Source organism: Pseudorasbora parva, chromosome 18 (genome assembly GCF_024679245.1).
Source record: "Pseudorasbora parva isolate DD20220531a chromosome 18, ASM2467924v1, whole genome shotgun sequence".
NCBI classification, from domain to species: Eukaryota; Metazoa; Chordata; class Actinopteri; order Cypriniformes; family Gobionidae; genus Pseudorasbora; species Pseudorasbora parva.
Genome location: NC_090189.1, coordinates 310,001 through 336,337, shown reverse-complemented (window position 1 = coordinate 336,337; position 26,337 = coordinate 310,001). Strand labels below are relative to the sequence as shown.

The 26,337-nt window shown below is 46.7% G+C and overlaps 1 protein-coding gene across 1 annotated transcript in view; it reads right to left on the bottom strand.

The window, feature by feature from the left end:
- Positions 1 to 18,666: 18,666 nt before the first annotated feature.
- LOC137046161 (serine/threonine-protein phosphatase with EF-hands 2-like) overlaps positions 18,667 to 26,337 on the bottom strand; it is a 34,452-nt gene continuing 26,781 nt past the window's right edge. Inside the window, exons 11-15 of the mRNA XM_067423252.1 lie at positions 23,879 to 24,021; positions 23,551 to 23,657; positions 21,362 to 21,528; positions 20,687 to 20,774; positions 18,667 to 20,612 (exon numbers count right to left, since the gene is read on the bottom strand). Of these exons, the coding sequence (XP_067279353.1) occupies positions 20,422 to 20,612; positions 20,687 to 20,774; positions 21,362 to 21,528; positions 23,551 to 23,657; positions 23,879 to 24,021 (696 nt within the window). The 3' untranslated portion in view covers positions 18,667 to 20,421. The remainder of the gene's footprint in view (positions 20,613 to 20,686; positions 20,775 to 21,361; positions 21,529 to 23,550; positions 23,658 to 23,878; positions 24,022 to 26,337) is intronic.

The following is a 26,337-nucleotide window of genomic DNA, read 5'->3' as shown; positions in this document are numbered from 1 at the left end:
GCGTATGAGTCCCACGTCGCGTCTGATGATTTAATGAGTGTGTGTGAGCGATTAATAAAGTGTCGGCGTATGAGTCCCGCGTCGCGTCTGATGATTTAATGAGTGTGTGTGATCGATTAATAAAGTGACGGCGTATGAGTCCCGCGTCGTGTCTGATGATTTAATGAGTGTGTGTGAGCGATTAATAAAGTGTCGGCGTATGAGTCCCGCGTCGCGTCTGATGATTTAATGAGTGTGTGTGAGCGATTAATAAAGTGTCGGCGTATGAGTCCCGCGTCGCGTCTGATGATTTAATGAGTGTGTGTGAGCGATTAATAAAGTGTCGGCGTATGAGTCCCGCGTCGCGTCTGATGATTTAATGAGTGTGTGTGAGCGATTAATAAAGTGACGGCGTATGAGTCCCGCGTCGCGTCTGATGATTTAATGAGTGTGTGTGAGCGATTAATAAAGTGTCGGCGTATGAGTCCCGCGTCGCGTCTGATGATTTAATGAGTGTGTGTGAGCGATTAATAAAGTGTCGGCGTATGAGTCCCGCGTCGCGTCTGATGATTTAATGAGTGTGTGTGAGCGATTAATAAAGTGTTGGCGTATGAGTCCCGCGTCGTGTCTGATGATTTAATGAGTGTGTGTGAGCGATTAATAAAGTGTCGGCGTATGAGTCCCGCGTCGCGTCTGATGATTTAATGAGTGTGTGTGATCGATTAATAAAGTGTCGGCGTATGAGTCCCGCGTCGCGTCTGATGATTTAATGAGTGTGTGTGAGCGATTAATAAAGTGTCGGCGTATGAGTCCCGCGTCGGGTCAGATGATTTAATGAGTGTGTGTGAGCGATTAATAAAGTGTCAGCGTATGAGTCCCGCGTCGCGTCTGATGATTTAATGAGTGTGTGTGAGCGATTAATAAAGTGTCGGCGTATGAGTCCCGCGTCGCGTCTGATGATTTAATGAGTGTGTGTGAGCGATTAATAAAGTGACGGCGTATGAGTCCCGCGTCGCGTCTGATGATTTAATGAGTGTGTGTGATCGATTAATAAAGTGTCGGCGTGTGAGTCCCGCGTCGCGTCTGATGATTTAATGAGTGTGTGTGAGCGATTAATAAAGTGTCGGCGTGTGAGTCCCGCGTCGCGTCTGATGATTTAATGAGTGTGTGTGAGCGATTAATAAAGTGACGGCGTGTGAGTCCCGCGTCGCGTCTGATGATTTAATGAGTGTGTGTGAGCGATTAATAAAGTGACGGCGTGTGAGTCCCGCGTCGCGTCTGATGATTTAATGAGTGTGTGTGAGCGATTAATAAAGTGTCGGCGTATGAGTCCCGCGTCGCGTCTGATGATTTAATGAGTGTGTGTGAGCGATTAATAAAGTGTCGGCGTATGAGTCCCGCGTCGCGTCTGATGATTTAATGAGTGTGTGTGAGCGATTAATAAAGTGACGGCGTATGAGTCCCGCGTCGCGTCTGATGATTTAATGAGTGTGTGTGAGCGATTAATAAAGTGACGGTGTATGAGTCCCGCGTCGCGTCTGATGATTTAATGAGTGTGTGTGAGCGATTAATAAAGTGTCAGTGTATGAGTCCCGCGTCGTGTCTGATGATTTAATGAGTGTGTGTGATCGATTAATAAAGTGACGGCGTATGAGTCCGGCGTCGCGTCTGATGATTTAATGAGTGTGTGTAATCGATTAATAAAGTGTCGGTGTATGAGTCCCGCGTCGCGTCTGATGATTTAATGAGTGTGTGTAATCGATTAATAAAGTGTCGGTGTATGAGTCCCGCATCGCGTCTGATGATTTAATGAGTGTGTGTGAGCGATTAATAAAGTGTCGGCGTATGAGTCCCGCGTCGCGTCTGATGATTTAATGAGTGTGTGTGAGCGATTAATAAAGTGTTGGTGTATGAGTCCCGCGTCGCGTCTGATGATTTAATGAGTGTGTGTGAGCGATTAATAAAGTGTCGGCGTGTGAGTCCCGCGTCGCGTCTGATGATTTAATGAGTGTGTGTGAGCGATTAATAAAGTGTCGGCGTATGAGTCCCGCGTCGCGTCTGATGATTTAATGAGTGTGTGTGATCGATTAATAAAGTGTCGGCGTATGAGTCCCGCGTCGCGTCTGATGATTTAATGAGTGTGTGTGATCGATTAATAAAGTGACGGCGTATGAGTCCCGCGTCGTGTCTGATGATTTAATGAGTGTGTGTGAGCGATTAATAAAGTGTCGGCGTATGAGTCCCGCGTCGCGTCTGATGATTTAATGAGTGTGTGTGAGCGATTAATAAAGTGTCGGCGTGTGAGTCCCGCGTCGCGTCTGATGATTTAATGAGTGTGTGTGATCGATTAATAAAGTGTCGGCGTGTGAGTCCCGCGTCGCGTCTGATGATTTAATGAGTGTGTGTGATCGATTAATAAAGTGTCGGCGTATGAGTCCCGCGTCGCGTCTGATGATTTAATGAGTGTGTGTGAGCGATTAATAAAGTGTCGGCGTATGAGTCCCGCGTCGCGTCTGATGATTTAATGAGTGTGTGTGAGCGATTAATAAAGTGTCGGCGTATGAGTCCCGCGTCGCGTCTGATGATTTAATGAGTGTGTGTGAGCGATTAATAAAGTGTCAGCGTATGAGTCCCGCGTCGCGTCTGATGATTTAATGAGTGTGTGTGAGCGATTAATAAAGTGACGGCGTGTGAGTCCCGCGTCGCGTCTGATGATTTAATGAGTGTGTGTGAGCGATTAATAAAGTGACGGCGTATGAGTCCCACGTCGCGTCTGATGATTTAATGAGTGTGTGTGAGCGATTAATAAAGTGTCGGCGTATGAGTCCCGCGTCGCGTCTGATGATTTAATGAGTGTGTGTGATCGATTAATAAAGTGACGGCGTATGAGTCCCGCGTCGTGTCTGATGATTTAATGAGTGTGTGTGAGCGATTAATAAAGTGTCGGCGTATGAGTCCCGCGTCGCGTCTGATGATTTAATGAGTGTGTGTGAGCGATTAATAAAGTGTCGGCGTATGAGTCCCGCGTCGCGTCTGATGATTTAATGAGTGTGTGTGAGCGATTAATAAAGTGACGGCGTGTGAGTCCCGCGTCGCGTCTGATGATTTAATGAGTGTGTGTGAGCGATTAATAAAGTGACGGCGTATGAGTCCCACGTCGCGTCTGATGATTTAATGAGTGTGTGTGAGCGATTAATAAAGTGTCGGCGTATGAGTCCCGCGTCGCGTCTGATGATTTAATGAGTGTGTGTGATCGATTAATAAAGTGACGGCGTATGAGTCCCGCGTCGTGTCTGATGATTTAATGAGTGTGTGTGAGCGATTAATAAAGTGTCGGCGTATGAGTCCCGCGTCGCGTCTGATGATTTAATGAGTGTGTGTGAGCGATTAATAAAGTGTCGGCGTATGAGTCCCCGTCGCGTCTGATGATTTAATGAGTGTGTGTGAGCGATTAATAAAGTGTCGGCGTATGAGTCCCGCGTCGCGTCTGATGATTTAATGAGTGTGTGTGAGCGATTAATAAAGTGACGGCGTATGAGTCCCGCGTCGCGTCTGATGATTTAATGAGTGTGTGTGAGCGATTAATAAAGTGTCGGCGTATGAGTCCCGCGTCGCGTCTGATGATTTAATGAGTGTGTGTGAGCGATTAATAAAGTGTCGGCGTATGAGTCCCGCGTCGCGTCTGATGATTTAATGAGTGTGTGTGAGCGATTAATAAAGTGTTGGCGTATGAGTCCCGCGTCGTGTCTGATGATTTAATGAGTGTGTGTGAGCGATTAATAAAGTGTCGGCGTATGAGTCCCGCGTCGCGTCTGATGATTTAATGAGTGTGTGTGATCGATTAATAAAGTGTCGGCGTATGAGTCCCGCGTCGCGTCTGATGATTTAATGAGTGTGTGTGAGCGATTAATAAAGTGTCGGCGTATGAGTCCCGCGTCGGGTCAGATGATTTAATGAGTGTGTGTGAGCGATTAATAAAGTGTCAGCGTATGAGTCCCGCGTCGCGTCTGATGATTTAATGAGTGTGTGTGAGCGATTAATAAAGTGTTGGTGTATGAGTCCCGCGTCGCGTCTGATGATTTAATGAGTGTGTGTGAGCGATTAATAAAGTGTTGGCGTATGAGTCCCGCGTCGCGTCTGATGATTTAATGAGTGTGTGTGAGCGATTAATAAAGTGTTGGCGTATGAGTCCCGCGTCGCGTCTGATGATTTAATGAGTGTGTGTGAGCGATTAATAAAGTGTCGGTGTATGAGTCCCGCGTCGCGTCTGATGATTTAATGAGTGTGTGTGATCGATTAATAAAGTGTCGGCGTATGAGTCCCGCGTCGCGTCTGATGATTTAATGAGTGTGTGTGAGCGATTAATAAAGTGTCGGCGTATGAGTCCCGCGTCGCGTCTGATGATTTAATGAGTGTGTGTGAGCGATTAATAAAGTGTTGGTGTATGAGTCCCGCGTCGCGTCTGATGATTTAATGAGTGTGTGTGAGCGATTAATAAAGTGTCGGCGTGTGAGTCCCGCGTCGCGTCTGATGATTTAATGAGTGTGTGTGATCGATTAATAAAGTGTCGGCGTGTGAGTCCCGCGTCGCGTCTGATGATTTAATGAGTGTGTGTGATCGATTAATAAAGTGTCGGCGTGTGAGTCCCGCGTCGCGTCTGATGATTTAATGAGTGTGTGTGATCGATTAATAAAGTGACGGCGTGTGAGTCCCGCGTCTGATGATTTAATGAGTGTGTGTGAGCGATTAATAAAGTGTCGGCGTGTGAGTCCCGCGTCGCGTCTGATGATTTAATGAGTGTGTGTGATCGATTAATAAAGTGTCGGCGTGTGAGTCCCGCGTCGCGTCTGATGATTTAATGAGTGTGTGTGAGCGATTAATAAAGTGTCGGCGTATGAGTCCCGCGTCGCGTCTGATGATTTAATGAGTGTGTGTGAGCGATTAATAAAGTGACGGCGTGTGAGTCCCGCGTCGCGTCTGATGATTTAATGAGTGTGTGTGATCGATTAATAAAGTGTCGGTGTATGAGTCCCGCGTCGCGTCTGATGATTTAATGAGTGTGTGTGATCGATTAATAAAGTGTCGGCGTATGAGTCCCGCGTCGCGTCTGATGATTTAATGAGTGTGTGTGAGCGATTAATAAAGTGTCGGCGTATGAGTCCCGCGTCGCGTCTGATGATTTAATGAGTGTGTGTGAGCGATTAATAAAGTGTTGGTGTATGAGTCCCGCGTCGCGTCTGATGATTTAATGAGTGTGTGTGAGCGATTAATAAAGTGTCGGCGTGTGAGTCCCGCGTCGCGTCTGATGATTTAATGAGTGTGTGTGATCGATTAATAAAGTGTCGGCGTATGAGTCCCGCGTCGCGTCTGATGATTTAATGAGTGTGTGTGAGCGATTAATAAAGTGTCGGTGTATGAGTCCGGCGTCGCGTCTGATGATTTAATGAGTGTGTGTGATCGATTAATAAAGTGACGGTGTATGAGTCCCGCGTCGCGTCTGATGATTTAATGAGTGTGTGTGATCGATTAATAAAGTGACGGTGTATGAGTCCCGCGTCGCGTCTGATGATTTAATGAGTGTGTGTAATCGATTAATAAAGTGTCGGTGTATGAGTCCCGCGTCGCGTCTGATGATTTAATGAGTGTGTGTGATCGATTAATAAAGTGTCGGTGTGTGAGTCCAGCGTCGCGTCTGATGATTTAATGAGTGTGTGTGAGCGATTAATAAAGTGTCGGCGTATGAGTCCCGCGTCGCGTCTGATGATTTAATGAGTGTGTGTGAGCGATTAATAAAGTGTCGGCGTGTGAGTCCAGCGTCGCGTCTGATGATTTAATGAGTGTGTGTGAGCGATTAATAAAGTGTCGGTGTATGAGTCCCGCGTCGCGTCTGATGATTTAATGAGTGTGTGTGAGCGATTAATAAAGTGTCGGTGTGTGAGTCCCGCGTCGCGTCTGATGATTTAATGAGTGTGTGTGAGCGATTAATAAAGTGTCGGTGTATGAGTCCCGCGTCGCGTCTGATGATTTAATGAGTGTGTGTGAGCGATTAATAAAGTGTCGGTGTGTGAGTCCCGCGTCGCGTCTGATGATTTAATGAGTGTGTGTGAGCGATTAATAAAGTGTCGGTGTATGAGTCCCGCGTCGCGTCTGATGATTTAATGAGTGTGTGTGAGCGATTAATAAAGTGTCGGCGTATGAGTCCCGCGTCGCGTCTGATGATTTAATGAGTGTGTGTGAGCGATTAATAAAGTGTTGGTGTATGAGTCCCGCGTCGCGTCTGATGATTTAATGAGTGTGTGTGAGCGATTAATAAAGTGTTGGCGTATGAGTCCCGCGTCGCGTCTGATGATTTAATGAGTGTGTGTGAGCGATTAATAAAGTGTCGGTGTATGAGTCCCGCGTCGCGTCTGATGATTTAATGAGTGTGTGTGATCGATTAATAAAGTGTCGGCGTATGAGTCCCGCGTCGCGTCTGATGATTTTATGAGTGTGTGTGAGCGATTAATAAAGTGTCGGCGTATGAGTCCCGCGTCGCGTCTGATGATTTAATGAGTGTGTGTGAGCGATTAATAAAGTGTTGGTGTATGAGTCCCGCGTCGCGTCTGATGATTTAATGAGTGTGTGTGAGCAATTAATAAAGTGTCGGCGTGTGAGTCCCGCGTCGCGTCTGATGATTTAATGAGTGTGTGTGAGCGATTAATAAAGTGACGGCGTATGAGTCCCGCGTCGTGTCTGATGATTTAATGAGTGTGTGTGAGCGATTAATAAAGTGTTGGCGTGTGAGTCCCGCGTCGCGTCTGATGATTTAATGAGTGTGTGTGAGCGATTAATAAAGTGTTGGCGTGTGAGTCCCGCTTCGTGTCTGATGATTTAATGAGTGTGTGTGAGCGATTAATAAAGTGTCGGCGTATGAGTCCCGCGTCTGATGATTTAATGAGTGTGTGTGATCGATTAATAAAGTGTCGTAGTATGAGTCCCGCGTCGTGTCTGATGATTTAATGAGTGTGTGTGATCGATTAATAAAGTGTCGGCGTATGAGTCCCGCGTCGCGTCTGATGATTTAATGAGTGTGTGTGATCGATTAATAAAGTGTCGGCGTATGAGTCCCGCGTCGCGTCTGATGATTTAATGAGTGTGTGTGAGCGATTAATAAAGTGACGGCGTGTGAGTCCCGCGTCGCGTCTGATGATTTAATGAGTGTGTGTGAGCGATTAATAAAGTGTCGGCGTATGAGTCCCGCGTCGCGTCTGATGATTTAATGAGTGTGTGTGATCGATTAATAAAGTGTCGGTGTGTGAGTCCCGCGTCGCGTCTGATGATTTAATGAGTGTGTGTGAGCGATTAATAAAGTGACGGCGTGTGAGTCCCGCGTCGCGTCTGATGATTTAATGAGTGTGTGTGAGCGATTAATAAAGTGTCGGCGTGTGAGTCCCGCGTCGCGTCTGATGATTTAATGAGTGTGTGTGAGCGATTAATAAAGTGACGGCGTATGAGTCCCACGTCGCGAGTGATGATTTAATGAGTGTGTGTGATCGATTAATAAAGTGTCGGTGTATGAGTCCCGCGTCGCGTCTGATGATTTAATGAGTGTGTGTGAGCGATTAATAAAGTGTCGGTGTATGAGTCCCGCGTCGCGTCTGATGATTTAATGAGTGTGTGTGATCGATTAATAAAGTGTCGGCGTGTGAGTCCCGCGTCGCGTCTGATGATTTAATGAGTGTGTGTGAGCGATTAATAAAGTGACGGCGTGTGAGTCCCGCGTCGCGTCTGATGATTTAATGAGTGTGTGTGAGCGATTAATAAAGTGTCGGCGTATGAGTCCCGCGTCGCGTCTGATGATTTAATGAGTGTGTGTGATCGATTAATAAAGTGTCGGCGTATGAGTCCCGCGTCGCGTCTGATGATTTAATGAGTGTGTGTGAGCGATTAATAAAGTGACGGCGTGTGAGTCCCGCGTCGCGTCTGATGATTTAATGAGTGTGTGTGAGCGATTAATAAAGTGACGGCGTATGAGTCCCGCGTCGCGTCTGATGATTTAATGAGTGTGTGTGAGCGATTAATAAAGTGTCGGTGTATGAGTCCCGCGTCGCGTCTGATGATTTAATGAGTGTGTGTGAGCGATTAATAAAGTGTCGGTGTATGAGTCCCGCGTCGCGTCTGATGATTTAATGAGTGTGTGTGAGCGATTAATAAAGTGTCGGTGTATGAGTCCCGCGTCGCGTCTGATGATTTAATGAGTGTGTGTGAGCGATTAATAAAGTGACGGCGTGTGAGTCCCGCGTCGCGTCTGATGATTTAATGAGTGTGTGTGATCGATTAATAAAGTGTCGGTGTATGAGTCCCGCGTCGCGTCTGATGATTTAATGAGTGTGTGTGATCGATTAATAAAGTGTCGGCGTGTGAGTCCCGCGTCGCGTCTGATGATTTAATGAGTGTGTGTGAGCGATTAATAAAGTGACGGCGTGTGAGTCCCGCGTCGCGTCTGATGATTTAATGAGTGTGTGTGAGCGATTAATAAAGTGTTGGCGTATGAGTCCCGCGTCGCGTCTGATGATTTAATGAGTGTGTGTGATCGATTAATAAAGTGTCGGCGTATGAGTCCCGCGTCGCGTCTGATGATTTAATGAGTGTGTGTGAGCGATTAATAAAGTGACGGCGTGTGAGTCCCGCGTCGCGTCTGATGATTTAATGAGTGTGTGTGAGCGATTAATAAAGTGACGGCGTATGAGTCCCGCGTCGCGTCTGATGATTTAATGAGTGTGTGTGAGCGATTAATAAAGTGACGGCGTATGAGTCCCGCGTCGCGTCTGATGATTTAATGAGTGTGTGTGAGCGATTAATAAAGTGTCGGTGTATGAGTCCCGCGTCGCGTCTGATGATTTAATGAGTGTGTGTGATCGATTAATAAAGTGTCGGCGTGTGAGTCCCGCGTCGCGTCTGATGATTTAATGAGTGTGTGTGAGCGATTAATAAAGTGACGGCGTGTGAGTCCCGCGTCGCGTCTGATGATTTAATGAGTGTGTGTGAGCGATTAATAAAGTGTCGGCGTATGAGTCCCGCGTCGCGTCTGATGATTTAATGAGTGTGTGTGATCGATTAATAAAGTGTCGGCGTATGAGTCCCGCGTCGCGTCTGATGATTTAATGAGTGTGTGTGAGCGATTAATAAAGTGACGGCGTGTGAGTCCCGCGTCGCGTCTGATGATTTAATGAGTGTGTGTGAGCGATTAATAAAGTGACGGCGTATGAGTCCCGCGTCGCGTCTGATGATTTAATGAGTGTGTGTGAGCGATTAATAAAGTGTCGGCGTATGAGTCCCGCGTCGCGTCTGATGATTTAATGAGTGTGTGTGAGCGATTAATAAAGTGTCGGCGTATGAGTCCCGCGTCGCGTCTGATGATTTAATGAGTGTGTGTGAGCGATTAATAAAGTGTCGGCGTGTGAGTCCCGCGTCGCGTCTGATGATTTAATGAGTGTGTGTGAGCGATTAATAAAGTGACGGCGTATGAGTCCCGCGTCGCGTCTGATGATTTAATGAGTGTGTGTGAGCGATTAATAAAGTGTCGGCGTATGAGTCCCGCGTCGCGTCTGATGATTTAATGAGTGTGTGTGAGCGATTAATAAAGTGTCGGCGTGTGAGTCCCGCGTCGCGTCTGATGATTTAATGAGTGTGTGTGAGCGATTAATAAAGTGTTGGCGTGTGAGTCCCGCGTCGTGTCTGATGATTTAATGAGTGTGTGTGAGCGATTAATAAAGTGTCGGCGTATGAGTCCCGCGTCGCGTCTGATGATTTAATGAGTGTGTGTGAGCGATTAATAAAGTGACGGCGTGTGAGTCCTGCGTCGCGTCTGATGATTTAATGAGTGTGTGTGAGCGATTAATAAAGTGACGGCGTGTGAGTCCCGCGTCGCGTCTGATGATTTAATGAGTGTGTGTGAGCGATTAATAAAGTGTCGGCGTGTGAGTCCCGCATCGCGTCTGATGATTTAATGAGTGTGTGTGAGCGATTAATAAAGTGACGGCGTATGAGTCCCACGTCGCGTCTGATGATTTAATGAGTGTGTGTGAGCGATTAATAAAGTGACGGCGTATGAGTCCCACGTCGCGTCTGATGATTTAATGAGTGTGTGTGAGCGATTAATAAAGTGTCAGCGTGTGAGTCCCGCGTCGTGTCTGATGATTTAATGAGTGTGTGTGAGCGATTAATAAAGTGTCGGCGTATGAGTCCCGCGTCGCGTCTGATGATTTAATGAGTGTGTGTGATCAATTAATAAAGTGACGGTGTATGAGTCCCGCGTCGCGTCTGATGATTTAATGAGTGTGTGTGAGCGATTAATAAAGTGTTGGCGTGTGAGTCCCGCGTCGCGTCTGATGATTTAATGAGTGTGTGTGATCGATTAATAAAGTGTCGGCGTGTGAGTCCCGCGTCGCGTCTGATGATTTAATGAGTGTGTGTGAGCGATTAATAAAGTGTCGGCGTGTGAGTCCCGCGTCGCGTCTGATGATTTAATGAGTGTGTGTGAGCGATTAATAAAGTGACGGCGTGTGAGTCCCGCGTCGCGTCTGATGATTTAATGAGTGTGTGTGAGCGATTAATAAAGTGACGGCGTGTGAGTCCCGCGTCGCGTCTGATGATTTAATGAGTGTGTGTGAGCGATTAATAAAGTGTCGGCGTATGAGTCCCGCGTCGCGTCTGATGATTTAATGAGTGTGTGTGAGCGATTAATAAAGTGTCGGCGTATGAGTCCCGCGTCGCGTCTGATGATTTAATGAGTGTGTGTGAGCGATTAATAAAGTGACGGCGTATGAGTCCCGCGTCACGTCTGATTTAATGAGTGTGTGTGAGCGATTAATAAAGTGTCGGCGTATGAGTCCCACGTCGCGTCTGATGATTTAATGAGTGTGTGTGAGCGATTAATAAAGTGTCGGCGTATGAGTCCCGCGTCGTGTCTGATGATTTAATGAGTGTGTGTGAGCGATTAATAAAGTGTCGGCGTATGAGTCCCGCGTCGCGTCTGATGATTTAATGAGTGTGTGTGAGCGATTAATAAAGTGTTGGCGTATGAGTCCCGCGTCGTGTCTGATGATTTAATGAGTGTGTGTGAGCGATTAATAAAGTGTCGGCGTATGAGTCCCGCGTCGCGTCTGATGATTTAATGAGTGTGTGTGAGCGATTAATAAAGTGACGGTGTATGAGTCCCGCGTCGCGTCTGATGATTTAATGAGTGTGTGTGAGCGATTAATAAAGTGTCGGTGTATGAGTCCCGCGTCGTGTCTGATGATTTAATGAGTGTGTGTGATCGATTAATAAAGTGACGGCGTATGAGTCCGGCGTCGCGTCTGATGATTTAATGAGTGTGTGTAATCGATTAATAAAGTGTCGGCGTGTGAGTCCCGCGTCGCGTCTGATGATTTAATGAGTGTGTGTGATCGATTAATAAAGTGACGGCGTATGAGTCCCGCGTCGCGTCTGATGATTTAATGAGTGTGTGTGAGCGATTAATAAAGTGTTGGCGTATGAGTCCCGCGTCGTGTCTGATGATTTAATGAGTGTGTGTGAGCGATTAATAAAGTGTCGGCGTATGAGTCCCGCGTCGCGTCTGATGATTTAATGAGTGTGTGTGAGCGATTAATAAAGTGACGGTGTATGAGTCCCGCGTCGCGTCTGATGATTTAATGAGTGTGTGTAATCGATTAATAAAGTGTCGGTGTATGAGTCCCGCGTCGCGTCTGATGATTTAATGAGTGTGTGTGAGCGATTAATAAAGTGTCGGCGTATGAGTCCCGCGTCGCGTCTGATGATTTAATGAGTGTGTGTGATCGATTAATAAAGTGTCGGCGTATGAGTCCCGCGTCGCGTCTGATGATTTAATGAGTGTGTGTGATCGATTAATAAAGTGACGGCGTATGAGTCCCGCGTCGTGTCTGATGATTTAATGAGTGTGTGTGAGCGATTAATAAAGTGTCGGCGTATGAGTCCCGCGTCGCGTCTGATGATTTAATGAGTGTGTGTGAGCGATTAATAAAGTGTCGGCGTGTGAGTCCCGCGTCGCGTCTGATGATTTAATGAGTGTGTGTGATCGATTAATAAAGTGTCGGCGTGTGAGTCCCGCGTCTGATGATTTAATGAGTGTGTGTGATCGATTAATAAAGTGTCGGCGTGTGAGTCCCGCGTCTGATGATTTAATGAGTGTGTGTGATCGATTAATAAAGTGTCGGCGTATGAGTCCCGCGTCGCGTCTGATGATTTAATGAGTGTGTGTGATCGATTAATAAAGTGACGGCGTATGAGTCCCACGTCGCGAGTGATGATTTAATGAGTGTGTGTGATCGATTAATAAAGTGACGGCGTATGAGTCCCGCGTCGCGTCTGATGATTTAATGAGTGTGTGTGAGCGATTAATAAAGTGTCGGCGTATGAGTCCCGCGTCGCGTCTGATGATTTAATGAGTGTGTGTGAGCGATTAATAAAGTGACGGTGTATGAGTCCCGCGTCGCGTCTGATGATTTAATGAGTGTGTGTGATCGATTAATAAAGTGTCGGCGTATGAGTCCCGCGTCGCGTCTGATGATTTAATGAGTGTGTGTGAGCGATTAATAAAGTGTCGGCGTATGAGTCCGGCGTCGCGTCTGATGATTTAATGAGTGTGTGTGATCGATTAATAAAGTGTCGGCGTGTGAGTCCCGCGTCGCGTCTGATGATTTAATGAGTGTGTGTGAGCGATTAATAAAGTGACGGCGTGTGAGTCCCGCGTCGCGTCTGATGATTTAATGAGTGTGTGTGATCGATTAATAAAGTGTCGGCGTGTGAGTCCCGCGTCGCGTCTGATGATTTAATGAGTGTGTGTGAGCGATTAATAAAGTGTCGGCGTGTGAGTCCCGCGTCGCGTCTGATGATTTAATGAGTGTGTGTGAGCGATTAATAAAGTGTCGGCGTGTGAGTCCCGCGTCGCGTCTGATGATTTAATGAGTGTGTGTGATCGATTAATAAAGTGTCGGTGTATGAGTCCCGCGTCGCGTCTGATGATTTAATGAGTGTGTGTGAGCGATTAATAAAGTGTCGGCGTATGAGTCCCGCGTCGCGTCTGATGATTTAATGAGTGTGTGTGAGCGATTAATAAAGTGACGGCGTATGAGTCCCGCGTCGCGTCTGATGATTTAATGAGTGTGTGTGAGCGATTAATAAAGTGACGGCGTGTGAGTCCCGCGTCGCGTCTGATGATTTAATGAGTGTGTGTGAGCGATTAATAAAGTGTCGGCGTATGAGTCCCGCGTCGCGTCTGATGATTTAATGAGTGTGTGTGAGCGATTAATAAAGTGACGGTGTATGAGTCCCGCGTCGCGTCTGATGATTTAATGAGTGTGTGTGAGCGATTAATAAAGTGTCGGCGTATGAGTCCCCTGTCGCGTCTGATGATTTAATGAGTGTGTGTGAGCGATTAATAAAGTGTCGGCGTATGAGTCCCGCGTCGCGTCTGATGATTTAATGAGTGTGTGTGAGCGATTAATAAAGTGTTGGCGTATGAGTCCCGCGTCGCGTCTGATGATTTAATGAGTGTGTGTGAGCGATTAATAAAGTGTCGGCGTGTGAGTCCCGCGTCGCGTCTGATGATTTAATGAGTGTGTGTGAGCGATTAATAAAGTGTTGGCGTGTGAGTCCCGCGTCGCGTCTGATGATTTAATGAGTGTGTGTGATCGATTAATAAAGTGTCGGCGTGTGAGTCCCGCGTCGCGTCTGATGATTTAATGAGTGTGTGTGAGCGATTAATAAAGTGTCGGTGTATGAGTCCCGCGTCGCGTCTGATGATTTAATGAGTGTGTGTGAGCGATTAATAAAGTGTCGGCGTATGAGTCCCGCGTCGCGTCTGATGATTTAATGAGTGTGTGTGATCGATTAATAAAGTGTTGGCGTGTGAGTCCCGCGTCGCGTCTGATGATTTAATGAGTGTGTGTAATCGATTAATAAAGTGACGGCGTATGAGTCCCGCGTCGCGTCTGATGATTTAATGAGTGTGTGTGAGCGATTAATAAAGTGTCGGCGTGTGAGTCCCGCGTCGCGTCTGATGATTTAATGAGTGTGTGTGAGCGATTAATAAAGTGTCGGCGTATGAGTCCCGCGTCGCGTCTGATGATTTAATGAGTGTGTGTGATCGATTAATAAAGTGACGGCGTATGAGTCCCGCGTCGCGTCTGATGATTTAATGAGTGTGTGTGAGCGATTAATAAAGTGTCGGCGTATGAGTCCCGCGTCGCGTCTGATGATTTAATGAGTGTGTGTGAGCGATTAATAAAGTGTCGGCGTATGAGTCCCGCGTCGCGTCTGATGATTTAATGAGTGTGTGTGAGCGATTAATAAAGTGTCGGCGTATGAGTCCCGCGTCTGATGATTTAATGAGTGTGTGTGAGCGATTAATAAAGTGTCGTAGTATGAGTCCCGCGTCGTGTCTGATGATTTAATGAGTGTGTGTGATCGATTAATAAAGTGTCGGCGTATGAGTCCCGCGTCTGATGATTTAATGAGTGTGTGTGAGCGATTAATAAAGTGTCGGCGTATGAGTCCCGCGTCTGATGATTTAATGAGTGTGTGTGAGCGATTAATAAAGTGTCGGCGTATGAGTCCCGCGTCGCGTCTGATGATTTAATGAGTGTGTGTGAGCGATTAATAAAGTGTCGTAGTATGAGTCCCGCGTCGTGTCTGATGATTTAATGAGTGTGTGTGATCGATTAATAAAGTGTCGGCGTATGAGTCCCGCGTCGCGTCTGATGATTTAATGAGTGTGTGTGATCGATTAATAAAGTGTCGGCGTGTGAGTCCCGCGTCGCGTCTGATGATTTAATGAGTGTGTGTGAGCGATTAATAAAGTGTCGGCGTATGAGTCCCGCGTCGCGTCTGATGATTTAATGAGTGTGTGTGAGCGATTAATAAAGTGTCGGCGTATGAGTCCCGCGTCGCGTCTGATGATTTAATGAGTGTGTGTGATCGATTAATAAAGTGACGGCGTATGAGTCCCGCGTCGCGTCTGATGATTTAATGAGTGTGTGTGAGCGATTAATAAAGTGTCGGCGTGTGAGTCCCGCGTCGCGTCTGATGATTTAATGAGTGTGTGTGAGCGATTAATAAAGTGTCGGCGTGTGAGTCCCGCGTCGCGTCTGATGATTTAATGAGTGTGTGTGAGCGATTAATAAAGTGTCGGCGTGTGAGTCCCGCGTCGCGTCTGATGATTTAATGAGTGTGTGTAATCGATTAATAAAGTGTTGGTGTATGAGTCCCGCGTCGCGTCTGATGATTTAATGAGTGTGTGTGATCGATTAATAAAGTGTCGGCGTATGAGTCCCGCGTCGCGTCTGATGATTTAATGAGTGTGTGTAATCGATTAATAAAGTGTTGGTGTATGAGTCCCGCGTCGCGTCTGATGATTTAATGAGTGTGTGTGATCGATTAATAAAGTGTCGGCGTATGAGTCCCGCGTCGCGTCTGATGATTTAATGAGTGTGTGTAATCGATTAATAAAGTGTTGGTGTATGAGTCCCGCGTCGCGTCTGATGATTTAATGAGTGTGTGTGAGCGATTAATAAAGTGTTGGTGTATGAGTCCCGCGTCGCGTCTGATGATTTAATGAGTGTGTGTGAGCGATTAATAAAGTGTCGGCGTGTGAGTCCCGCGTCGCGTCTGATGATTTTATGAGTGTGTGTGATCGATTAATAAAGTGTCGGCGTATGAGTCCCGCGTCGCGTCTGATGATTTAATGAGTGTGTGTGAGCGATTAATAAAGTGTCGGCGTGTGAGTCCCGCGTCGCGTCTGATGATTTAATGAGTGTGTGTGAGCGATTAATAAAGTGACGGCGTATGAGTCCCGCGTCGCGTCTGATGATTTAATGAGTGTGTGTGAGCGATTAATAAAGTGTCGGCGTATGAGTCCCGCGTCGCGTCTGATGATTTAATGAGTGTGTGTGAGCGATTAATAAAGTGTCGGCGTATGAGTCCCGCGTCGCGTCTGATGATTTAATGAGTGTGTGTGATCGATTAATAAAGTGTCGGCGTGTGAGTCCCGCGTCGCGTCTGATGATTTAATGAGTGTGTGTGAGCGATTAATAAAGTGACGGCGTATTAGTCCCGCGTCGCGTCTGATGATTTAATGAGTGTGTGTGAGCGATTAATAAAGTGTCGGCGTATGAGTCCCGCGTCGCGTCTGATGATTTAATGAGTGTGTGTGAGCGATTAATAAAGTGTCGGCGTGTGAGTCCCGCGTCGCGTCTGATGATTTAATGAGTGTGTGTGAGCGATTAATAAAGTGTCGGCGTATGAGTCCCGCGTCGCGTCTGATGATTTAATGAGTGTGTGTGAGCGATTAATAAAGTGTCGGCGTATGAGTCCCGCGTCGCGTCTGATGATTTAATGAGTGTGTGTGAGCGATTAATAAAGTGTCGGCGTATGAGTCCCGCGTCGCGTCTGATGATTTAATGAGTGTGTGTGAGCGATTAATAAAGTGTCGGTGTGTGAGTCCCGCGTCGCGTCTGATGATTTAATGAGTGTGTGTGATCAATTAATAAAGTGACGGCGTATGAGTCCCGCGTCGCGTCTGATGATTTAATGAGTGTGTGTGATCGATTAATAAAGTGTCGGCGTATGAGTCCCGCGTCACGTCTGATTTAATGAGTGTGTGTGAGCGGGAAAGCTGCAATCTTCAGCGCGTTAGTGAGTGTGAGGCAATAAATCGCTCAAAATATAGTTTTTCCGGCTGGGATTTTTATTTATGTATGTATTTAACAGGGACGATGCATACAGACATAAGATACAATACACACACTGCTAATGATGCGCAGCAGAGTTTATAGCTAGTGCTAATTCTCAACTCCTGGCCCTGGTTGGGCTTTTGTAAATCATTTCAAAAACACATACATACGTCATATATACAGGCGAGTATAAAACAGAGAGAGAGAGAGAGAGAGAGAATATTTAAGAATGGGTTACAGTTTTGGTTTGTCTTCAGCCATAACTTAAGCCTAGATGTGATCTTTTTGAAGTCAGATATAGTCTTAATGTCCAGTGGTAATGAATTCCGGCTCCGCTGTTGACAGAAAAGGCTGAAGCTTGTCCTGTAGGGTGTTATGCACTCAGAGTTTTAAGTTTTTAAGTACTTCTAGTTACTCTTTTGCTGTTCTGTATCTTTACAAATTTGCTAAGTGGCTCAGGTGCTAAATTATGAAAACACACAAAAAAAAACACTCAAATCACTAAAGCTGTCAAAGCTCAGTAAATGATATTTTTCAAGGACATGACGATGATGGCCTAACCCTAAGCCAATGCCTTTTATTGCTCGATTATATGGTGTGTTTAGTAGCAGACGCAGCTGCTTGTGCCCAAACCGTCATGCCGTATGAAAACATCATGGCCTGCATGTAGAGCAGGACTGCTTTGGTGTAAAGTGTCTGATTAATTTAAAACAGTTAAGATTGCTTTTTATTATTTTAGAGATTTTCTTTAGCCTGAGAAGCCGGAGCCACATCCAGATGTTTGGTCTGGAAGCTCCCCATTGGCGGCTCAATCTGAGGGGCGGGATTAATGGCTGTCTATCAAACTCCCTCTGCACGCGATTGGATATCGCTACACCAACCAGAGCGATGTGAAGCGGAGCTGACAGATTAAACATTCGCCGTATCCGGTCAGCTAAACTCGAACACATCTTCCCTTCTTCAGAATGACTTCAGTGCCGTTCTTTGTTCTTTTCTCAGAGAAAAGCTGAACTCAAGTCCTCCAGAGTCGCGGCTAAAGCTGATTCGACAGACCGCCGTTCGCCAGTTTCTGTGTTTACTAGAAGCACGCAAGCGCAACTCGGCCGTCGTCATTATGACCCCGCCCACCGACTCTACACATGATGTGATTGGCCCGACCAGAGTTTGGCGATTACAGCTCAGAAGGGTATTGAGTTGCTAGACGACACTCGCGGCAGATTAGATTTCTAGGCTAGATTTTCTGTATATGTTTAGTAAATTTAAGTTGAGGATCTAAAACCAATCCAAGATAATGGATTGAATCATTTCCATTTGTTTTCGTCTCTCTCTGACGGCGCGAGTTTACTCGAGTGCGGAGACGTCTTGCTCCGCCACATTCGGCTGGAACTTCTGTAGTATTTTTTCCTACTATGGAACTCAATGGCTCCAGCTAACTGTTTGGTTTCTGACATTCTTCAAAATATCTCCCCTTGTGTTCAGCTGAAGAACGAAACTCATACAGGTTTGAAACAGCTTGAGGATGAGTAAAGGATGACGTAAGTATCATTTTAAAGTGAATTATCCCTTTAAACCTACACTAAAGTCGGCTTTGTGTGCTAAAAAGGCATTCCTGTAGAGATAGTAGTACACATTCTGTCCTCATGTCTCCTCTCGCTGTAGTAAAGTCTCCCCGAGCTTTCCTCAGAGATACTAAAGTTCAGTGTGTGTGTGATTACATCATATGAGTATTGTGTGAATACGGTCTCCTGAATTGTGGATAATAAAGCTCTATATGATGTGCTGAAGTCTTTCTGGAGTGTTAACGATTAAAAGAAAAACCAAGAAGAAGAGCCGAGCAGAAGCGTTGACTAAACCCACGGCTCGGCTCACGGTTTACGCTTCTGCTCGGCTCTTCTTCTTGGTTTTTCTTTTAATCGTTAACACTCCAGAATGTGCTCCTAAAACACAATCATCCGCCGCAGTCTTCATCCGCCGCAGTCTTCGTCCGCTGCTTTTATTGCTTTGCTTGTTTTCTTCATTTATTGTGGATATTTAAAATGGTTTCTGTCTTTAGAAATAAACCTTTATTGATCCTTGAAAAGGTGCACCTACATTATTACTCCATTATCATTATTTTAGATTAAAATCGTCTCAGAACGACAATATTATCGTTTATCGCAATCGTGTCTTGGCCAGTTAATCGTCCGGCTATATTTGTTATCTGGCCGGCCTACGAGCATCCCCTCTCCTCGGGTTAGGGTTAAAGGTTAGGCTTAGTGTCTCTCCTTGGGTTAGGGTTAAAGGTTAGGCTTAGTGTCTCTCCTCGGGTTAGGGTTAAAGGTTAGGCTTAGTGTCTCTCCTCGGGTTAGGGTTAAAGGTTAGGCTTAGTGTCTCTCCTCGGGTTAGGGTTAAAGGTTAGGCTTAGTGTCTCTCCTCTGGTTAGGGTTAAAGGTTAGGCTTAGTGTCTCTCCTTGGGTTAGGGTTAAAGGTTAGGCTTAGTGTCTCCTCGGGTTAGGGTTAAAGGTTAGGCTTAGTGTCTCTCCTCTGGTTAGGGTTAAAGGTTAGGCTTAGTGTCTCTCCTCGGGTTAGGGTTAAAGGTTAGGCTTAGTGTCTCCTCGGGTTAGGGTTAAAGGTTAGGCTTAGTGTCTCTCCTCGGGTTAGGGTTAAAGGTTAGGCTTAGTGTCTCCTCGGGTTAGGGTTAAAGGTTAGGCTTAGTGTCTCTCCTCGGGTTAGGATTAAATGTTTGGCTTAGTGTCTCCTCGGGTTAGGGTTAAAGGTTAGGCTTAGTGTCTCTCCTCGGGTTAGGGTTAAAGGTTAGGCTTAGTGTCTCTCCTCGGGTTAGGGTTAAAGGTTAGGCTTAGTGTCTCCTTAGGTTAGGGTTAAAGGTTAGGCTTAGTGTCTCTCCTCTGGTTAGGGTTAAAGGTTAGGCTTAGTGTCTCTCCTCGGGTTAGGGTTAAAGGTTAGGCTTAGTGTCTCTCCTCGGGTTAAAGGTTAGGCTTAGTGTCTCTCCTTGGGTTAGGGTTACAGGTTAGGCTTAGTGTCTCTCCTCGGGTTAGGGTTAAAGGTTAGGCTTAGTGTCTCTCCTCGGGTTAGGGTTAAAGGTTGGGCTTAGTGTCTCTCCTTGGGTTAGGGTTAAAGGTTAGGCTTAGTGTCTCCTCAGGTTAGGGTTAAAGGTTAGGCTTAGTGTCTCTCCTCGGGTTAGGGTTAAAGGTTGGGCTTAGTGTCTCTCCTCGGGTTAGGGTTAAAGGTTAGGCTTAGTGTCTCCTCGGGTTAGGGTTAAAGATTAGGCTTAGTGTCTCTCCTCAGGTTAGGGTTAAAGGTTAGGCTTAGTGTCTCCTCGGGTTAGGGTTAAAGATTAGGCTTAGTGTCTGCACTCATTTCCTCTCTCCTCAGGTTAAAGGTTAGGGGTTATGGTGGGGGTTAAGGGTTAGGGTTAAAGGTTAGGGTTGAGGGTTATGGTTGGGGTTAAGGGTTAGTGTTAGGGTCTGCACTCATTCCCTCTCTCCTCGGATTAAAGGTTATGGTTAGGGTTAAAGGTTAGGCTTAGGGTCTGCTCATTCCCTCTCTCCTCGGGTTAAAGGTTATGGTTAGGGTCTGCTCATTCCCTCTCTCCTCGGGTTAAAGGTTATGGTTAGGGTCTGCTCATTCCCTCTCTCCTCGGGTTAAAGGTTATGGTTAGGGTCTGCTCATTCCCTCTCTCCTCGGGTTAAAGGTTATGGTTAGGGTCTGCTCATTCCCTCTCTCCTTGGGAGAGCTCCACCAGCCGAAAGGCCTCCATGAACTCGTTGATGTCGATGCTGCCGTCCTTGTTGAAGTCGATGCTTTCGGCCATGTCTGCGATGGCTTTATCGCTGATGTCTGTCTGCAGGTGAGAGCTCAGCAGCTTCCACGTCTGATGGAACTCCTCAAACGAGATCAGACCTGAACACCAGAGTCAGATTAGCAGGTTTGGTGCTCCGTTAGATCAGGTTTATAACAGAGGTTGATCTGATCACCTGAATGGTCCGTGTCGATCATCCTGAAGATGCTCTCCAGGTTTGAATGATGTTTGTACAGCGTCTCCAGCAGACTTGTGTTCGCAATCTGACAGAGGAAACCAAACACATACAATTGGATAATTGATGACTTATTCTGAACTGAAGTGGCGTTTACTTAGCCTGGATGGCCAGCCAAACTCAGCCCTGCCCCGGCATCTGAGCACGAGTTCAGTCTGGACTTGATCCATAGAGGAGTGATTATAATACAGAAACTGATCAATGAGATCATCAGGGCGGGCTCTAGAAAAAAATGGTGTTTGGGGGGTAAAATGTGTTATTTTGGCAAGGTTGCTGCTAAAATTGGCATTCCTGGGTTTATATTTCACATAATTGAGGTCGCTTCAACCGGCGGGAAAACTACAGACTTGGCAACACAGTGCAGTTGAGTTCTGTTGAAATTTATAACGTTATGCGTTGCTCCGCTGCTCTGATTGGTTGTAGGTCTGTCCAGTCGAGGCCTTTCCTGTTTGGGTTGAAACACGCCTCGTAATTACAGCCCAATGAGCATCAGACTCATATTCTGACTAGAGTTGAATATGACCACGTCAGGCTAACGCTTACTGTATTTATTACATATATGCAGCCTTGCTGAGCAGAAGAAACCATATTCATCTTTATTTTCTCTGAGCTCACCTCTGTGTTTGGCTGGACGACGGACAGCTGGTTGAACCAGTCGAGGTAGTTAAGCGCCCCGTCCCTTGTGCTGCTGGTCACCAGCTGAGCCCTGAGAACCCTCCAGGGGACGCTGAGACGCAGGACCTTCTCCACAGCCACGGCCCAAAGCTCCAGAGGGATGAGACCTGAGGACAGAAGAGATCACGCATGACCTCAATGAGACCTGAGGACAGAAGAGATCACGCATGACCTCAACGAGACCTGAGGACAGAAGAGATCACGCATGACCTCAACGAGACCTGAAGACAGAAGAGATCACGCATGACCTCAACGAGACCTGAGGACAGAAGAGATCACGCGTGACCTCAACGAGACCTGAGGACAGAAGAGATCACGCATGACCTCAACGAGACCTGAGGACAGAAGAGATCACGCGTGACCTCAACGAGACCTGAGGACAGAAGAGATCACGCATGACCTCAACAAGACCTGAAGACAGAAGAGATCACGCGTGACCTCAACGAGACCTGAGGACAGAAGAGATCACGCGTGACCTCAACGAGACCTGAGGACAGAAGAGATCACGCGTGACCTCAAAGAGACCTGAGGACAGAAGAGATCACGCGTGACCTCAACGAGACCTGAAGACAGAAGAGATCACGCATGACCTCAACAAGACCTGAGGACAGAGGAGATCACGCATGACCTCAAAGAGACCTGAGGATAGAAGAGATCACGCATGACCTAAACGAGACCTGAGGACAGAAGAGATCACGCATGACCTCAAAGAGACCTGAGGACAGAAGAGATCACGCATGACCTCAACGAGACCTGAGGACAGAAGAGATCACGCATGACCTCAACGAGACCTGAGGACAGAGATCACGCATGACCTCAACGAGACCTGAGGACAGAACAGATTACGCGTGACCTCAACGAGACCTGAGGACAGAGATCACGCATGACCTCAACGAGACCTGAGGACAGAACAGATTACGCGTGACCTCAACGAGACCTGAGGACAGAGATCACGCATGACCTCAACGAGACCTGAGGACAGAACAGATTACGCGTGACCTCAACGAGACCTGAGGACAGAGATCACGCATGACCTCAACAAGACCTGAGGACAGAAGAGATCACGCATGACCTCAACGAGACCTGAGGACAGAGATCACGCATGACCTCAACAAGACCTGAGGACAGAGGAGATGATGCATGACCTCCACGAGACCTGAGGACAGAAGAGATCACACATGACCTCAACGAGACCTGAGGACAGAAGAGATCACGCGTGACCTCGACGAGACCTGAGGACAGAAGAGATCACGCATGACCTCAACGAGACCTGAGGACAGAAGAGATCACGCGTGACCTCAACGAGACCTGAGGACAGAAGAGATCACGCATGACCTCAACGAGACCTGAGGACAGAAGAGATCACGCGTGACCTCAACGAGACCTGAGGACAGAAGAGATCACGCGTGACTTCAACGAGACCTGAGGACAGAAGAGATCACGCATGACCTCAACGAGACCTGAGGACAGAAGAGATCACGCGTGACCTCAACGAGACCTGAGGACAGAAGAGATCACGCATGACCTCAACAAGACCTGAGGACAGAAGAGATCACGCATGACCTCAACGAGACCTGAGGACAGAAGAGATCACGCATGACCTCAACGAGACCTGAGGACAGAAGAGATCACGCGTGACCTCAACGAGACCTGAGGACAGAAGAGATCACGCGTGACCTCAATGAGACCTGAGGACAGAGGAGATCACGCATGACCTCAACGAGACCTGAGGACAGAAGAGATCACGCGTGACCTCAACGAGGCCTGAGGACAGAAGAGATCACGCATGACCTCAACAAGACCTGAGGACAGAGGAGATCACGCGTGACCTCAACGAGGCCTGAGGACAGAAGAGATCACGCATGACCTCAACAAGACCTGAGGACAGAGGAGATCACGCGTGACCTCAACGAGACCTGAAGACAGAAGAGATCACGTATGACCTCAACGAGACCTGAGGACAGAAGAGATCACGCATGACCTCAACGAGGCCTGAGGACAGATGAGATCACGCATGACCTCAACCTGCGCTTCCAAAAACTACAGTAACCTTTAGGGTGTAAGTAGGCACAGCACCTTACTCTCTGAAAATAACCTGCTCTTGCTCTCTGTGTGTGTGTGTGTGGTACCTGTACACTGGGGGTCATATTCCTGAAACTCTCGAATCAGGGCAGATTTGTGTGCGAACAGCTGCATCCTCAGAGCCTGTAATGCAGAACGTTCTGTTCGTCCCACACTAAACACACACACACACACACACACACACACACACACACACACACACACACACACACACAACGTTTACACTCACATTATCCCTTAATCTGATACAATAATTAAAACATTTCATACTGCACTCCACATGATTTGTGTTTAAAATAGAGTTTAGCTATCAGACAATTTTACTACTGCAGACATCAGGTGTGTGTGTGTTAGTGTGTGTGTGTTTGTGTTTACCGCTGTCTGAGTGTGAGCTCTCGTGTCGATCTGCTGGCCTGAAACCGTTTGAAGTGAGGAACGAGGTCGGGGCCCAAACGAATGTAAGCGCCTCTGTTACTGCCCACATCATAGTAATTAGAAGCTGAAAATATTGTCAAAACCTGCAAATGCAAAAGAACCGACAGAATATACAATGTAATGGATGGATGGGTAAATGTAATGATAGTTAATGTGTGGGGATGGATGGATGGATGGATGGATGGATGGCTGGATGGGTAAATGTAATGGATGGATGGATGGATAGGTAAATGGGATGGATGGATGGATGGATGGATGGATGGATGGGGAAATGTAATTGAAGGAAGGATGTGTGGATAGTAGATGGTTGGATGGGTAATGGTAGTAATGAGTGGATGGATGGACAGATGAGTAAATGGATGGATGGATGAGTGGATGGATGGATGGACAGATGAGTAAATGGGTGGATGAGTAGATGGACAGATGAGTTAATGAATGAGTGGATGGATGGACAGATGAGTTAATGGATGGATGAGTGGATGGATGGACAGATGAGTTAAAGGTGCCCTAGAATGAAAAACTGAATTAACCTTACGATAGTGACATAATAAGAGTTCAGTCCATGGACATCACACACTGTGAGTCTCAGACACCATCGCCTCCTCCTTCTGATGTAAATCTCGTTTGTGAAAAACAAGGGAATCTCAACACAATGCCAACTGTGATGCGATCGCTGGGCTCATTAATATGTACTCCCCATCATTTGCATATGCCAGCCCATGTTCATGTCAGGCGGAACTGCGCAGCCGTCGAGAGTTCAGCAGATAAACAAGCGAAACGCGGCGATAGTGGAAACGGCAGATCATCACACGTCATGCTCAGGCTGTGCAGGGGACGGGAGGACTTTTCATAGCCTTCCCACAGATAAACAACATCATCAGTCACGCTGATGTTTATTATAATGGGATACCGCAACAATTGAACTCAAAGTTCGTTTGCTCGGCCCATTTCACCACGGAGAGCTTTCCTAACCCAGGGCAATATAGCAGGATTCGCCCAGCGTCTGAAACTGAAGAAAGGGCCGAGTCCAACCGTATTCCTGCCAGCGGTAAGCGGTGATTGATCCACTTATCGACTGTCGAACCCATTTCTGATTAAACTGAACATTTCTTAGTAAGATAACATCACGATAATACGCCCCGTGTTGTCTAGATCCAACGCAAGCTGCTACTAAAATAACAATTGGAAACTCCAAGCAGCTCACATAACAGTTTGTTAAATGACAGGTTAATATTATTTCCTGCCAGTGTTGTCATAAAATACAACAGTAGCTACGCATGTCGATCCCTTTTGACGGATTGAAATCTAAATTAGACTAAATTTCATCATTAACACATAACTCAGAAACGAACTACGACTGTTTATCTGCTTACAGATCGCTCACTCCATCCTCTAACCCCACCTTCTCCACCACCTGAGCTGAAACGAGGCTTCTAGTCCATTTGTTAAATAAATAAACACTGAGAACTGAAGTATGATTATTTTGCAGCGGGTGAGTAATAAACATGACACTGACTATTGTGGCTTCTACATTACTCTGTTTGGCTAAATAAATGGACTTTTAAATCAGTACTCTACTGTCACACTATACCGTTACTGTAAACAATATATTTACGCGCTACCCAGTTCAGTTCGTGATTCAAAGTTAAGAAGCGATCATTGTCAAATCATTACCATGACGGATCCCTCCACTCATAGAGCCAAATCTAATTTTGTCGCAATATTATCCTGTTTGACACTGTGAAGCTGCTCTGACACAATCGTGATTGTAAAAGCGCTATATAAATAAAGTTGATTGATTGATTGATTGATGTGTTAACTGTGCAGTGAAACAGCCAATCAGAGCAGAGCTCAATTAATATTCATGACTCTTCCAAATAAGGCAAAAACAGAGCATTACATCCTAGGGACAAGTTATAGGGTTGTAAATGGACCTGTAAAACTGCATCTGGACATTTTTGTCCTTAAATAAGCCACACACCCTCTATGTAGATATCAGAGGACAATATAACATATTGATTCAAATCATTCTAGGGCACCTTTAAAGGACAGATGAGTGGAGGGCTGAGTGGATGGATGGATGAGTGCAGAGAGGGATGAGTGGATCGAGGGATAAGTGGATGGACAGATGAGTGGCTGGAGGGATGAATTAATGGACAGATGAGTGGCTGGAGGGATGAGTGGATGGAGAGATGAGAGGCTGGAGGGATGAGTGGATGGAGAGATGAGTGGATGGAGAGATGAGTGGCTGGAGGGATGAGTGGATGGAGAGATGAGTGGCTGGAGGGATGAGTGGCTGGAGGGATGAGTGGATGGAGAGATGAGTGGATGGAGAGATGAGTGGCTGGAGGGATGAGTGGCTGGAGGGATGAGTGGATGGAGAGATGAGTGGCTGGAGG